Below are 15,170 nucleotides of genomic sequence, written 5' to 3' on the forward strand. Positions count from 1 at the left end.
GGGACAGAAGGAGGGGAGAGATATCTCTTGAGACCTGTGAAATTTTGAAGCCACTTTCGGGAGATATGCTGGGTCTGTTTTTAAAATGACCCTATCCTCTAAAATTTGTGTGTAAGGGGCATTAACTGATAGAGCCTGGAAGTCGCTGACCCTACGGGCAGAAGTGAGGGCGACTAACAGAGCGGTTTTGAGAGACAAGTTTTTTATTGAAGTTTTGTGTAATGGTTCAAATGGTGGACTAGTCAGGGCTTTAAGGACCAAGTTTAAGTCCCATTGTGGAACCACTTTCACTGGCAGAGGCCTCGATCTTCCTGCTGCTCTGATGAATCTAGAGACCCACCTATTTGAAGCTAAGTCAAAATTGAATAATGCTCCTAATGCTGCCACGTGAACTTTTAGGGTACTGGTGGCTAAACCCATCTCCAAACCTTTTTGTAGGAACTCTAATATGGAATTAAGGGGAATCTCTTTCCCTATTTTTGCCCCTGAAGAAGATAAAAACTTTTTCCATATTTTGCCGTACTGTCTTGTTGTAACCGGCTTCCTACTTTTTAACAGAGTTGAGATTACGCCTGAAGAGAACCCTCTGTTTTCTAATATCTTCCTCTCAAGAACCAAGCTGTCAAGTGCAAGTTCTTGACTTGCGGATGACAAACTGGGCCCTGCGACAACAGATCCTGGAGGTCTGGTAATACCCACGGGTCGGATATTGACATTTTCCTCATCCATGAGAACCAAGGTCTCTTCGGCCAGAACGGGGCAATCAAGATGACCAGTGCCCCGTCCTCCCGAATCTTCCTCAGCACTGCTGGAATCAGGATGAGAGGAGGAAAGGCATAGACCAGGTGGTGACCCCAAGAAATCAGGAAAGTGTCCACAGCTACTGGGTTTCCCAAGGGAGATAGGGAGCAGAAGGAGGTTACTTTTTTGTTTAAATGGCTCGCAAAGAGATCTATTTTGGGAACCCCCCATTTTTTTGTGATCTGAGTAAATATCACTGGGTTTAGTTCCCATTCCCCCTGTTTTAGGCTGGAACGACTTAGAAAGTCTGCCTTGTAATTGTCTACCCCCTTTATGTGTAGGCTTGTCAGGGATAGAAGGCTGCTCTCGGCTATCTGAAGGATTGAGCTGGTCACTTCCATTAGGTTTTTGGAACGGGTACCCCCCTGATGATTTAGGTAGGATACTACTACTCGATTGTCTGACATCACCCTTACATGGTGAGATTGAAGGACTCCCAAAAATTCCTGAAGGGCAAATTTCACTGCCAGGAGTTCCTTCATATTGGAGGAATTGTTTGCAAGGGACGGAGACCAAATACCCTGGGCTACTAGGTCGCCCAGATGAGCCCCCCACCCTGAGGGGCTTGCGTCCGTAGTTAGGACTTTCGAGATCGGAATTACCCATGGGACCCCCTGGGAAAGATTTTTCTGCAATGTCCACCAAGTCAGGGAGTGATTGGTGCGAGGAGACAATGTTAACCGCCCGTCTAAATGTTCTACTAGACGGTTTTGCTCTGACAGTAGTTGCCATTGGAGATCTCTTGAATGTAGTTGGGCCCACTGGACCGCCGGGATGCAAGAGGTCATAGAGCCTAATAGGGACATGCCCTGACGGAGTGTTATAGACGGGAGAGATTGTACTCTTAACGCTAAACTTTTTATCTTTTGTATTTTGCTCTCTGGGAGCCGACATTCCATTTGTTTGGAGTCTAGAGTGAGACCTAGGTACTCCTGAACCTGAGAAGGCACCAGTCTGGATTTCTCTAGGTTTATTAGCCAACCTAGATTTTTTAGAGAATGAATCACAAGGTCTAGTTGGCTCTTGCAATGCTGCGGGGAGGAGCCTATCACCAGGAAGTCGTCCAGATATGGTACGATCAGGGTATTTTCTTCCCTGAGGTGCACCATTACCTCCGCCACCAACTTTGTGAAAACCCTCGGGGCGATTGCTGTTATGACCCCAGTGGACAGGGTCTCAGAGGAACGTGTAAGTCTGCGAGATACAAAAATCCAGCTCATAGGGCTGTGGTAACTGGGTTGACCAAATAGCTACTCCTAACGCCAACACTAGAAGTAGCCGGGGATCATGCCTACGGTGATCGCTAGATGACACGCGCCAGCCGGAGAATCTAACTACCCCTAGGAGAAGAAAACAAAGACCTCTCTTGCCTCCAGAGAAAGGGACCCCAAAGCAAGATACAAGCCCCCCACAAATAATAACGGTGAGGTAAGAGGAAATGACAAACACAGAAATGAACCAGGTTCAGCAAAGAGAGGCCCGCTTACTAATAGCAGAATAAAGCAAGATAACTTATCTGGTCAACAAAAACCCTATAAAAATCCACGCTGGAGATTCAAGAACCCCCGAACCGTCTAACGGTCCGGGGGGAGAACACCAGCCCCCTAGAGCTTCCAGCAAAGGTCAGGATACAGATTGGAACAAGCTGGACAAAAATACAAAACAAAACCAAAGCAAAAAGCAAGGAAGCAGACTTAGCTTTGAAATACAGGAACCAGGATCAAAGGACAAGAGCACAACAGATTAGCTCTGAATTCAACGATGCCAGGCATAGAACTGAAGGTCCAGAGAGCTTATATAGCAACGCCCCTGAACTAACGGCCCAGGTGAGCAAATAGGAGAAGACAGAAGCTCCAGTGTCAAATCACTAATGACCACTAGAGGGAGCAAAACGCAATTCACAACAGATTGCTAAGCCAAATGGTAGAGCTGAGAACTGGAAGTGACTTAGGACTCCCTGGATGTGGACTGCCAGTCTGAGGAATTTTTGGTGGTCCTTGTGTATTGGGACGTGATAATACGCGTCCTTTAGGTCCAGGACCACCATGAAGCATTGAGGAAATAACATCTTGATAGATGATTTTACTGTTTCCATCTTGAATGCTTGAACCTCTAGGTAGTTGTTTAGGTTTTTCAGATTGATAATGGTCCTGAAGGAACCATCTGGCTTCTTCCTCAAGAAAAGAGGGGAATAGTACCCTTGCCCTCTTTCCTGAGGGGGAACTTCCAGGAGTACTCCTTTTTTTACTAACCCGACAACCTCGTTTTCTAACGTCAACTGCTCTTCTGCCGAGGATCTTGTGGGTGTTATCTTGAAAGAGGGACGGGGGTACCTCTTGAATGTTAATCTCAGTCCCGACTCTATGATGTTTAGTATCCATCGACTTGAGGTAATCTTTTCCCAGGCTGGGAGAAAGAGATAACCTCCCCCCCACCTGGGGCGAACCTTCATTGTGAAGGTTTTTTGTTGTCATTGAGGTTTTTTATTGAAGATAAATCCCTTATTTTTGTTCTTTTTATCTTCCCATTTCCCCTGGTTTCTCCCCGTGTTCTTACGGAAAAACCTCTTGTTCCGAAAGGGCTTCCTATAAGAGGGGAGACCCAGAGGGGGGAAGGATTTTTTCTTGTCCCCCGCTTTTTCCAAGATGTCATCCAGGGTGGAACCAAACAGAAATTCTCCTTCACAGGGGATAGTGCACAGTTTTGTTTTCGTCTGTAGGTCGCCTGGCCAATTCTTAAGCCAGAGGGCGCGCCTGGCCGCATTAGCAAACCCTGCTGCTCTGGCGGATAGCCTGATAGAGTCGGCCGAGGCATCAGCTAGGAAAGCCGCGGCCCCTCTCATTACAGGTAGTGTGTCTAGCATTGAGTCCCGGGAAGTTTTCCCCTTTAATTGGCCCTCTAGTTGGTTCAGCCAAATCATCAGGGAGCGTGAAGTACATGCTGCCGCTACCGCCGGCTTCAGGCCTCCTCCCGCTGCCTCCCAGGTACCTTTGAGAAAGGCGTCTGCCTTTTTGTCCATAGGGTCTTTTAGGACCCCCATGTCCTCGAACGGGAGGGAAAATTTTTTTGAGGCCTTAGCGATCGCTACATCTAATTTGGGGGCCTTCTCCCAAAAGGAGCAGGATTCCTCCTCGAAGGGGTATTTTCTTTTAGGCGTTAGAAGAGCCTTTTTCATAGGCTTCTTCCATTCTTTCTTAATTAAGGCTGCTATTGCTTCGTTAAGAGGGAAAGCTCTTCTCTTTTTTTGTTCCAGGCCCCCAAACATTATGTCTTGTACCGATTTTTTAGGGTGGGAGTCTACCAGACCCATGGTACTTCTCACGGCTTTTATGAGGCCATCAGTATCCTCTAGAGGGAAACAGTTATGTCCCCCCGAGGAAGAAGTAGATGATGAGGATGAGGTGGAAGAGTTGAAGGACACTGAATTCTCACTATCACTTCCTGATTTTCAGACGGGAGATGGGGACCTGAGTCTGGTTTTTCTCCTTTTTTTCCCACTTTTTAGTGATCTGAAGGTGTCCTCTACTTGTTCTTTAATCAGGCTCTTAAGGTCTGTTGCAAACCCAGGAAGGTTGTCGGATAAAGTTTGTTGAATGCAAGTATTGCATAGTCTCTTATCCCATGTAGGTGGAAGATCCTCTCTACAGATGGCGCAACTTTTGTGCTTAGTTTTACATACGCTTTTCCTCCCCTATAAGAGACAAATAACAATCTTACTGTCTCTGACATTCACAAAGATCCACTTACCACCTCCAGGACCCATAAATACCGGTTGGGGATTGTCTGCCTCTGGCTTCTTCCCCGACGCCGTACTGGACTCCTTACTGTGCTGGGACTTTTGGCGTTCTTTGCTGGTGTCCTGGTGCCCTTTCTGCTGTCGCCTTTTTTGCTGCTGCTGCTGCTGCGGCGGCGATGCTACAGGTGGAGGTGACTCGGGCTGAGGTGATGTCGGGTCGCTCATACTGCTGCTGGTCTGCGTATGCTGAGCTGACGCTGCGGCACTACTACTCATGAGGCTCTTTTGCTTATTACAGCAGAGCCACTGGGAGGATGTGGATCCTATATTTAAACTCCCCCGCCGCTTCTGCGCAGCCCACGGGGAGGAGCGCCGAACGCCGACTATTAGCTCGGCGCTCACCGCCGGCGCCTGCGCAGATTGCTCCTAGCGCCCGAGCGGCTCGTCAGCGCCTGCGCAGACCGCGCCCGGCGCTCGAGCGTCGCCCTCCAGCGCCCGCGCAGACCGCGCCGCACAAGCGGCGCGCGCCCAGCGCCCGAGCGGCGCCCTTCAGCGCCTGCGCAGACCGCGCCGCTCGAGCTCCAGCGAGACCAGTCTGGATCCCGGGCATGCGCCGACTTTCAAGATGGCGCCCGGGAAGCATTTATGGCGCTGCTGACCGGCGCCCCCGGTCCTATGCAGCCCTTGTAGCGCGTTCCACTGCACGCCCGATGGCGGTACAGCGTGCAGACTCATGCTTTGTTCAGGGAGGGTCGCGCTGCACCTCCCGCAACCACAGAGGGACCCCCCTGGATGTTGCCGCTGCTGCATCTTACCTGGGGAGGTGACCGCGACTCCTTGTCACCTCCCCCGCACACCCTGTCGCCCCTGGCTCCCAGCGGTGGCGCTTCGGGTCACCAACCTAGCCGAGGCAGAGGGACCCCAGCTGCCTTGAATCGGACTGGATGGCCCCGGAATTCCAACGTCGAACTGGTAAGTCCGTAGGTCTCCCATCAAGGACAGGAAACCAACTGATGCAGGAGAGTGGTACCGCCTTTTTTATCCGTAGGTTTCCTGTCCTTGGTGGGCGGATCCCCTCTCTCCGTGGTGCCGTCATGGGCGATCAGAGAAATAAATTAACTTTTTGATGATATTCCAATTTTGTGAGAAGCACCTGTACCTGATGCCTACCAGCTTTTGGCTGGAGCAACTCCCACAGCACTGCAGCGAGCACTGCCCCTTTAAGAATCGGAGCGAGTGTATGCAGACCTAGAGAAGCAGGAAGGCACAACAGGGAACAGATAGATCGCCGACTGGCCGGGACATTGAGCATGTTGGCATCCGTGCCACAGGAGTGAGAATGACCACACTGAAACAGCAGAATCGCCTTTACAAATGTAACAGCATCGTTACCCTCTGATTTCTCTTACAGGCCCATTATAATATTTTTCTTCAAGTGATTTTCTAACCTGTCAGCACAGTCTACTTACGCTGTCATTTGGCCTCAAAACAATCCCGAGACATTTCAGGACTAAACATCATAGTGACAGTTCCCTTTTTAGGGTGCGGGGTATAGATATGCTCAATGTTAATATCCGTGGCGGGAATTTGTTTAAACGTTTGGGCCAACTGGAAACACGTTGGATTTGGTCCCTCAATACCGTATACCCTGCAGGTCTGAATGAGAACATTAGTTATGCTCCCTTCCTGTAGTCGCTGCACTGGTGTGCTTAGTGTGCCTTCTTGCAATTTGTGCACATTTTGTTTTAATTCTTTTATTGTTGTTCTGTTTTTAATTCACCTTTTTATTACTTAGGATTCCCATATCGCTATACTGAATTGGTTATTGTGCTTTTGGAACTCATCTGGACTATGTGACATGGAAATTGAAGCTGATGGACTGCTATTTTTGTCATTTTTCCCTACCCTGATAAAGCCATCGTTTGGGTTCTTCCCTTCCCCATTGGGGTGTAGGGGACATATGCGGACATGCTGTTAGTACTGTTATTACTTTTTATGATGCTATCATCAATGCTCATGTGCCTTGTGGGACTGTACCATGTTATATTGTTTTGTTTATGGTCATTGTATTTTATATTATTATTTGATATATTATATTATGTAAAGTGGTCACAGTCTCCTCTTGGCCAATGTGTCTATCTCTTTGTACAATTCATTTTTATAACTGCATTTGTCCGTATGTATTATTTGATATGCTGTTATATCTGCATATCTCCTTGTTGTCCTTCTACGCTAATAGTTGCTTCTAAACGCTTCTGTTTGCCCTTTCCATTGCCCCTATTGTAGATGGCGTCTACGCACTGATCACTTTAGGCGCATGCGCCGCTCTGTTACTGCTCCGTCCTTCTCTGACAGCCGCGCACGTACTTCCAGATCACATGGGGCCCCATGCGTTTCCGGTCGTCGTTGTTCGGCGTGCTGGACTGGGCGGAAGCAGTATGTTGCGGTGGCATGCAGTCTCCATTATGGGTTTCCTATATATACTCCTCTATGCCCATTCTATGTACGCGCCCCCTGAGAAAGGTATCCTAACCGAAACGCGCGTCAGGATGGATCGGGGTCCCCATACTGCGGAGGTTTACCACGGGATCGCTATTACCAGGTGATGTGTAGTAGTTCATTTATGTGCCTTTACCTGTATAATCACTGGTTATTTACATTTCTTCCATGTACTCTGGATGAGTTCTGCTATCCTGTGGGGCTGAGCCTCTACGAATTGCACTATATACCATCTTTTTATAGTATACTTTAAATTCTCTGCAGCTGGGGATCGCCGTACCTTGGGCTGGTTTACTGTTCACATGTTGCTGCTGGCATTTTTGTCATCTTTTAGCCCTTTCTAACACTAACTCTCTGGTTGTTATATGTATAATTTTATCCAATAAAGTGTTGTTCTATGTTTGCACTCTATGACTGCGTGGTGCTCTTTTGTCTTTGTCATTTGGCTTTGTAGTTTACAGACCTGGACAGGTAATGGTCAGTGCCTCCTAATTTATGTTGGTAGGTGGATTTCCCAGATTGTAAGCTCTATAGAAAAGAGCTTTCAATACCCAGTCATTGGGATAGTGTGACATGACTGAACTACTTCTTTACTTCTCTATACTAAGTGGTTACTACTCACCTGGGTGGTCACAAGTAGGAATCTCCTCTTTACACCACTCATCACCCCTCACATATATCTCTGTAGTATTAATATGGGTCAGATCTTCACCCTGAAACAAATATTGTATCAATCACAGAGAGACGAAGAAGTCACATCTATGATCAGCTCTAATCCTGCCATCTCCACTGTTCTCATTACACAAGTATAAAACATATAATACTGGTGGATAAAACAATACTGAGCACAAGACCTTCACAGCCGTCTACACATCACAGGGGAGATCTCCTGACACCTTGTCTCCATCTACCTGATGATCCTGAGGAACATTGGGATCTTCTTGTTTACAGTCCTGTGGAAGAAGAGGACGGGGACATCTCTCTGGTGTTGTCCTCTTACTGGATAGATCTGGAGGAAACACATACAGGGACTGAATTCATTCTTTACATACAGATAATTATAGGCTGTGTGTATTTAGTCCTGTCCATTACCTGGTGATGTGAGGGGCTGGGGAACCTCCATCATGACGTCCTTGTACAGATCTTTGTGTCCTTCTAAATACTCCCACTCCTCCATGGAGAAATAGACAGCAACATCCTGACACCTTATAGGAACCTGACACATACAATGATACCGTCATCCCCCGATCCTTTCATAGCGTTACTGTATAATGTCCCAGCATTCCCAGCAGTGTCACCTCTCCAGTCAGCAGCTCAATCATCTTGTAGAGGAGTTCTAGGATCTTCTGGTCATTGATGTCCTTATGTATCAGGGGGTGAGGTGGAGGCCCCGTGATTGGGCTCAAGGGTCTTCCCCATCCCTCAGACACAGGGTCCTGACAGCGCTCACTAGAGGTCTTCTTCACTACTGTGTAATCCTGGTTATGGAGAGACACATTAATAAATCTCACTACAGACATTTCCAGAGTCCTCACCTCTCCAGTTCTGTCCATCTGTTATTCCCATAGATAAGAATGATGTAATGTGACGTCATCAGAATCTCTCACCTCTCCAGTAAGCCGGAAGAGGATCTCTAGGGTGAGGTGTAATATCCTCTCCACCATCTTGTCTCTGTCTATATTCATCTTTGATGGATAAGCCAAAAAAATTCTCTTCAATGGAAGGATCTTCACTGAGAAGATCCGAGACCTGAATGAGAAGATGAGCCGATGTAATATCATAAAAATCCTGTGTAATAATACAATTACTGGAGATAATAAGGGAAACATATGAGGAGATTTATTATTTTACACTATTTAGTTTTCTTCTTTGACATCTACTAATAAAACCTATATATTTAGGCCACAGACAACAAGCAGTTTCTTCTTCAGAGTCGGCAGCTGAATACGTTTCTCTCATAGACTCATCTTCCATAACGCAGAGAATAATGGAGCCTCCAGCACCGACCTCCACCCGCAGAGCCGCACTCCACATAGAGAATAATGGAGCCTCCAGCACCGACCTCCACCCGCAGAGCCGCACTCCACATAGAGAATAATGGAGCCTCCAGCACCGACCTCCACCCGCAGAGCCGCACTCCACATAGAGAATAATGGAGCCTCCAGCACCGACCTCCACCCACAGAGCAGCTCTCCACATAGAGAATAATGGAGCCTCCAGCACCGACCTCCACCCGCAGAGCAGCTCTCCACATAGAGAATAATGGAGCCTCCAGCACCGACCTCCACCCGCAGAGCCGCACTCTACATAGAGAATAATGGACCCTCAAGCACCGACCTCCACCCGCAGAGCCGCACTCCACATAGAGAATAATGGAGCCTCCAGCACCGACCTCCACCTGCAGAGCCGTACTCCACATAGAGAATAATGGAGCCTTCAGCACCGACCTCCACCTGCAGAGCCGCACTCCACATAGAGAATAATGGAGCCTCCAGCACCGACCTCCACCCGCAGAGCCGCACTCTACATAGAGAATAATGGACCCTCAAGCACCGACCTCCACCCGCAGAGCCGCACTCCACATAGAGAATAATGGAGCCTCCAGCACCGACCTCCACCTGCAGAGCCGTACTCCACATAGAGAATAATGGAGCCTCCAGCACCGACCTCCACCCGCAGAGACGCACTCCACATAGAAAATAATGGAGCCTTCAGCACCGACCTCCACCTGCAGAGCCGCACTCCACATAGAGAATAATGGAGCCTCCAGCACCGACCTCCACCCGCAGAGCCGCACTCTACATAGAGAATAATGGACCCTCAAGCACCGACCTCCACCCGCAGAGCCGCACTCCACATAGAGAATAATGGAGCCTCCAGCACCGACCTCCACCTGCAGAGCCGCACTCCACATAGAGAATAATGGAGCCTCCAGCACCGACCTCCACCCGCAGAGCCACACTCCACATAGAGAATAATGGAGCCTCCAGCACCGACCTCCACCCGCAGAGCCGCACTCTACATAGAGAATAATGGAGCCTCCAGCACCGACCTCCACCCGCAGAGCCACACTCCACATAGGGAATAATGGAGCCTCCAGCACCGACCTCCACCTGCAGAGCCGCACTCCACATAGAAAATAATGGAGCCTTCAGCACCGACCTCCACCAGCAGAGACACACTCCACATAGAGAATAATGGAGCCTCCAGCACCGACCTCCACCCGCAGAGCCGTACTCCACATAGAAAATAATGGAGCCTCCAGCACCGACCTCCACCCGCAGAGCCGCACTCCACATAGAGAATAATGGAGCCTCCAGCACCGACCTCCACCCGCAGAGCAGCTCTCCACATAGAGAATAATGGAGCCTCCAGCACCGACCTCCACCCGCAGAGCCGCACTCTACATAGAAAATAATGGAGCCTCCAGCACCGACCTCCACCCGCAAAGCCGCACTCCACATAGAGAATAATGGAGCCTCCAGCACCGACCTCCACCCGCAGAGCAGCTCTCCACATAGAGAATAATGGAGCCTCCAGCACCGACCTCCACCCGCAGAGCAGCTCTCCACATAGAGAATAATGGAGCCTCCAGCACCGACCTCCACCCGCAGAGCCGTACTCCACATAGAGAATAATGGAGCCTCCAGCACCGACCTCCACCCGCAGAGCCGCACTCTACATAGAAAATAATGGAGCCTCCAGCACCGACCTCCACCCGCAGAGCCGCACTCCACATAGAGAATAATGGGGCCTCCAGCACCGACCTCCACCCGCAGAGCCGCACTCCACATAGAGAATAATGGGGCCTCCAGCACCAACCTCCACCCTCAGAGCCGCACTCCACATAGAGAATAATGGAGCCTCCAGCACCGACCTCCACCCGCAGAGCCGCACTCCACATAGAGAATAATGGAGCCTCCAGCACCGACCTCCACCCGCAGAGCAGCTCTCCACATAGAGAATAATGGAGCCTCCAGCACCGACCTCCACCCGCAGAGCCGCACTCTACATAGAAAATAATGGAGCCTCCAGCACCGACCTCCACCCGCAAAGCCGCACTCCACATAGAGAATAATGGAGCCTCCAGCACCGACCTCCACCCGCAGAGCAGCTCTCCACATAGAGAATAAAGGAGCCTCCAGCACCGACCTCCACCCGCAGAGCAGCTCTCCACATAGAGAATAATGGAGCCTCCAGCACCGACCTCCACCCGCAGTCCACATAGAGAATAATGGAGCCTCCAGCACCGACCTCCACCCGCAGAGCCGCACTCCACATAGAGAATAATGGGGCCTCCAGCACCGACCTCCACCCGCAGAGCCACACTCCACATAGAGAATAATGTAGCCTCCAGCACCGACCTCCACCCGCAGAGCCGCACTCTACAGAGAATAATGGAGCCTCCAGCACCGACCTCCACCCGCAGAGCCGCACTCCACATAGAGAATAATGGGGCCTCCAGCACCAACCTCCACCCTCAGAGCCGCACTCCACATAGAGAATAATGGAGCCTCCAGCACCGACCTCCACCCGCAGAGCCACACTCCACATAGAGAATAATGGGGCCTCCAGCACCAACCTCCACCCTCAGAGCCGCACTCCACATAGAGAATAATGGAGCCTCCAGCACCGACCTCCACCCGCAGAGCCGCACTCCACATAGAGAATAATGGAGCCTCCAGCACAGACCTCCACCCGCAGAGCCGTACTCCACATAGAAAATAATGGAGCCTCCAGCACCGACCTCCACCCGCAGAGCCGCACTCCACATAGAGAATAATGGAGCCTCCAGCACCGACCTCCACCCGCAGAGCAGCTCTCCACATAGAGAATAATGGAGCCTCCAGCACCGACCTCCACCCGCAGAGCCGCACTCTACATAGAAAATAATGGAGCCTCCAGCACCGACCTCCACCCGCAAAGCCGCACTCCACATAGAGAATAATGGAGCCTCCAGCACCGACCTCCACCCGCAGAGCAGCTCTCCACATAGAGAATAATGGAGCCTCCAGCACCGACCTCCACCCGCAGAGCAGCTCTCCACATAGAGAATAATGGAGCCTCCAGCACCGACCTCCACCCGCAGAGCCGTACTCCACATAGAGAATAATGGAGCCTCCAGCACCGACCTCCACCCGCAGAGCCGCACTCTACATAGAAAATAATGGAGCCTCCAGCACCGACCTCCACCCGCAGAGCCGCACTCCACATAGAGAATAATGGGGCCTCCAGCACCGACCTCCACCCGCAGAGCCGCACTCCACATAGAGAATAATGGGGCCTCCAGCACCAACCTCCACCCTCAGAGCCGCACTCCACATAGAGAATAATGGAGCCTCCAGCACCGACCTCCACCCGCAGAGCCGCACTCCACATAGAGAATAATGGAGCCTCCAGCACCGACCTCCACCCGCAGAGCAGCTCTCCACATAGAGAATAATGGAGCCTCCAGCACCGACCTCCACCCGCAGAGCCGCACTCTACATAGAAAATAATGGAGCCTCCAGCACCGACCTCCACCCGCAAAGCCGCACTCCACATAGAGAATAATGGAGCCTCCAGCACCGACCTCCACCCGCAGAGCAGCTCTCCACATAGAGAATAATGGAGCCTCCAGCACCGACCTCCACCCGCAGAGCAGCTCTCCACATAGAGAATAATGGAGCCTCCAGCACCGACCTCCACCCGCAGTCCACATAGAGAATAATGGAGCCTCCAGCACCGACCTCCACCCGCAGAGCCGCACTCCACATAGAGAATAATGGGGCCTCCAGCACCGACCTCCACCCGCAGAGCCACACTCCACATAGAGAATAATGTAGCCTCCAGCACCGACCTCCACCCGCAGAGCCGCACTCCACATAGAGAATAATGGAGCCTCCAGCACCGACCTCCACCCACAGAGCCGCACTCTACAGAGAATAATGGAGCCTCCAGCACCGACCTCCACCCGCAGAGCCGCACTCCACATAGAGAATAATGGGGCCTCCAGCACCAACCTCCACCCTCAGAGCCGCACTCCACATAGAGAATAATGGAGCCTCCAGCACCGACCTCCACCCGCAGAGCCACACTCCACATAGAGAATAATGGGGCCTCCAGCACCAACCTCCACCCTCAGAGCCGCACTCCACATAGAGAATAATGGAGCCTCCAGCACCGACCTCCACCCGCAGAGCCGCACTCCACATATATGGGTAGAAGCTAGAGTGTATGGGCTCCTTCCAGGTGTGACGTCATTTCCGGGGGTCTAGGCTTAACCCACATATATGGCTTTTCTGTGTGCACAGGACCTGTGATGAGGTCACAGGAGGGGAGGAGTCAGGGGTCACATGATCAGGGGCCTCAGTGTATACAGGACTCTGCTGTGCTGGTTGTCATGGTGCTGGATGAGGGGAAGTTTATGTGTGAGGTCAGGAGGGGTTTACAGTGTGGATGTAGCAGAGCCGTGTGTGTATGAGATATATGGAGTGGAGCCGCCTGTGTACAGGGTGTGTTGAGTGGAGCTGCGTGTGTACAGGCTGTACGGTGCTGAGTTGTTTGTGTATGGACAGGAGCCATGTTTGTACTGAGCAGAGCCGTGTGTCTACGACATGTACTGAGCAGAGCCGTGTGTCTACGACATGTACTGAGCAGAGCCGTGTGTGTATGGAGCGGAGCTTTGTTCGTTTAATAAGTAGATTTTTTTTTATAAAACAATGATTGGATCCATCTCAATATTACATGTATTGTTCCCCAATATTTCCCTCTATTATTCCTATCTATGTATGTTAGGGCTAGCGGAACGCACCGAGTAAATATAGATGTTTATTATTATTGGTGCGTTCGCAGCCCGGGGTCCACCGTGCAGGAGAACCTGCTGCTAGTGAATGGCGGCACTATTTGGCGGTATAGGCTAGCTCTGTTACTTCACAGAGTAGCCTTGAAAGGAAAGCACTGCGCCCTGTTAGACTCACAGGAGCACAAGCTAACTGCCGAACTGATAGCAGTCAGTGGTCATGCAAACATACAATCTCCTCCCCGGAGGTGCCGGGATTCTAGGGGCTTATTTCAGCCGGGTCCCTGAATACAATCACAGAGAATTGGGAATATTCACAATGGGATTAAATTCCTCACATTCAGTGAGATAAAATCTAAATACAACTTACCCTCTTCTGAACTGGTCCTTATTATTATGCTAAAGGACAGTATACAAAAACTCCTGACCGGTAAAGCCTTGAATCTTGAAATCCTTTCTTCACTGCCGTGCAACGTAAACAATAAAAACATTTGGAGCCGAAGTAAGCTATATATATAGTTACAGTGCCTTGCGAAAGTATTCGGCCCCCTTGGAACTTTTCAACCTTTTCCCACATATCATGCTTCAAACATAAAGATACCAAATGTAACTTTTTGGTGAAGAATCAACAACAAGTGGAACACAATTGTGAAGTTGAATGAAATTTATTGGTTATTTTAAATTTTTGTGGAAATTCAAAAACTGAAAAGTGGGGCGTGCAATATTATTCAGACCCTTTACTTTCAGTGCAGCAAACTCAGTCCAGAAGTTCATTGTGGATCTCTGAATGATCCAATGTTGTCCTAAATGCCTAATGATGATAAATATAATCCACCTGTGTGTAAACAAGTCTCCGTATAAATGCACCTGTTTTGTGATAGTCTCAGGGTTCTGTTTGAAGCACAGAGAGCATCATGAAGACCAAGGAGCACAATTGGCAGGTCCTTGATACTGTTGTGGAGAAGTTTGGAGCCGGATTTGGATACAAAATGATTTCCAAAACTTTAAACAACCCAAGGAGCAGTGTGCAAGCGATCATATTGAAATGGAAGGAGTATCATACCACTGCAAATCTACCAAGACCCGGCCGTCCCTCTAAACTTTCATCTCAATCAAGGAGAAGACTGATCAGAGATGCAGCCAAGAGGCCCATGATCACTCTGGATGAACTGCAGAGATCTACAGCTAAGGTGGGGCAGTCTGTCCATAGGACAACAATCAGTCGTAAACTGCACAAATCTGGCCTTTATGGAAGAGTGGCAAGAAGAAAGCCATTTCTCACAGATATCCATAAAAAGTATCTTTTAAAGTTTGCAACAAGCCACCTGGGAGACACCAAACATGTGGAAGAAG

General features: G+C 50.0%; 1 protein-coding gene across 3 annotated transcripts in view; it reads right to left on the reverse strand.

Moving 5' to 3' along the window:
• Window positions 1-10,969, reverse strand: part of LOC143767589 (uncharacterized) — a 70,620-nt gene extending 59,651 nt beyond the window's left edge. For 2 of the 3 annotated variants that reach the window (XM_077256003.1, XM_077256001.1), the window contains exons 1-6: window positions 9,044-9,208; window positions 8,644-8,785; window positions 8,335-8,514; window positions 8,129-8,252; window positions 7,948-8,045; window positions 7,659-7,749 (exon numbers count right to left, since the gene is read on the reverse strand). In XM_077256003.1, the coding sequence (XP_077112118.1) occupies window positions 7,659-7,749; window positions 7,948-8,045; window positions 8,129-8,252; window positions 8,335-8,514; window positions 8,644-8,785; window positions 9,044-9,180 (772 nt within the window). In that variant the 5' untranslated portion in view covers window positions 9,181-9,208. Of the gene's footprint in view, window positions 1-7,658; window positions 7,750-7,947; window positions 8,046-8,128; window positions 8,253-8,334; window positions 8,515-8,643; window positions 8,786-9,043; window positions 9,209-10,858 lie in introns of those variants that run through there. The other variant, XM_077256002.1, reaches the window with a different exon arrangement.
• Between the last annotated feature and the right edge of the window lie 4,201 nt (window positions 10,970-15,170).

The sequence above is a fragment of the Ranitomeya variabilis genome, chromosome 4, assembly GCF_051348905.1.
Source record: "Ranitomeya variabilis isolate aRanVar5 chromosome 4, aRanVar5.hap1, whole genome shotgun sequence".
Classification (NCBI taxonomy): domain Eukaryota; kingdom Metazoa; phylum Chordata; class Amphibia; order Anura; family Dendrobatidae; genus Ranitomeya; species Ranitomeya variabilis.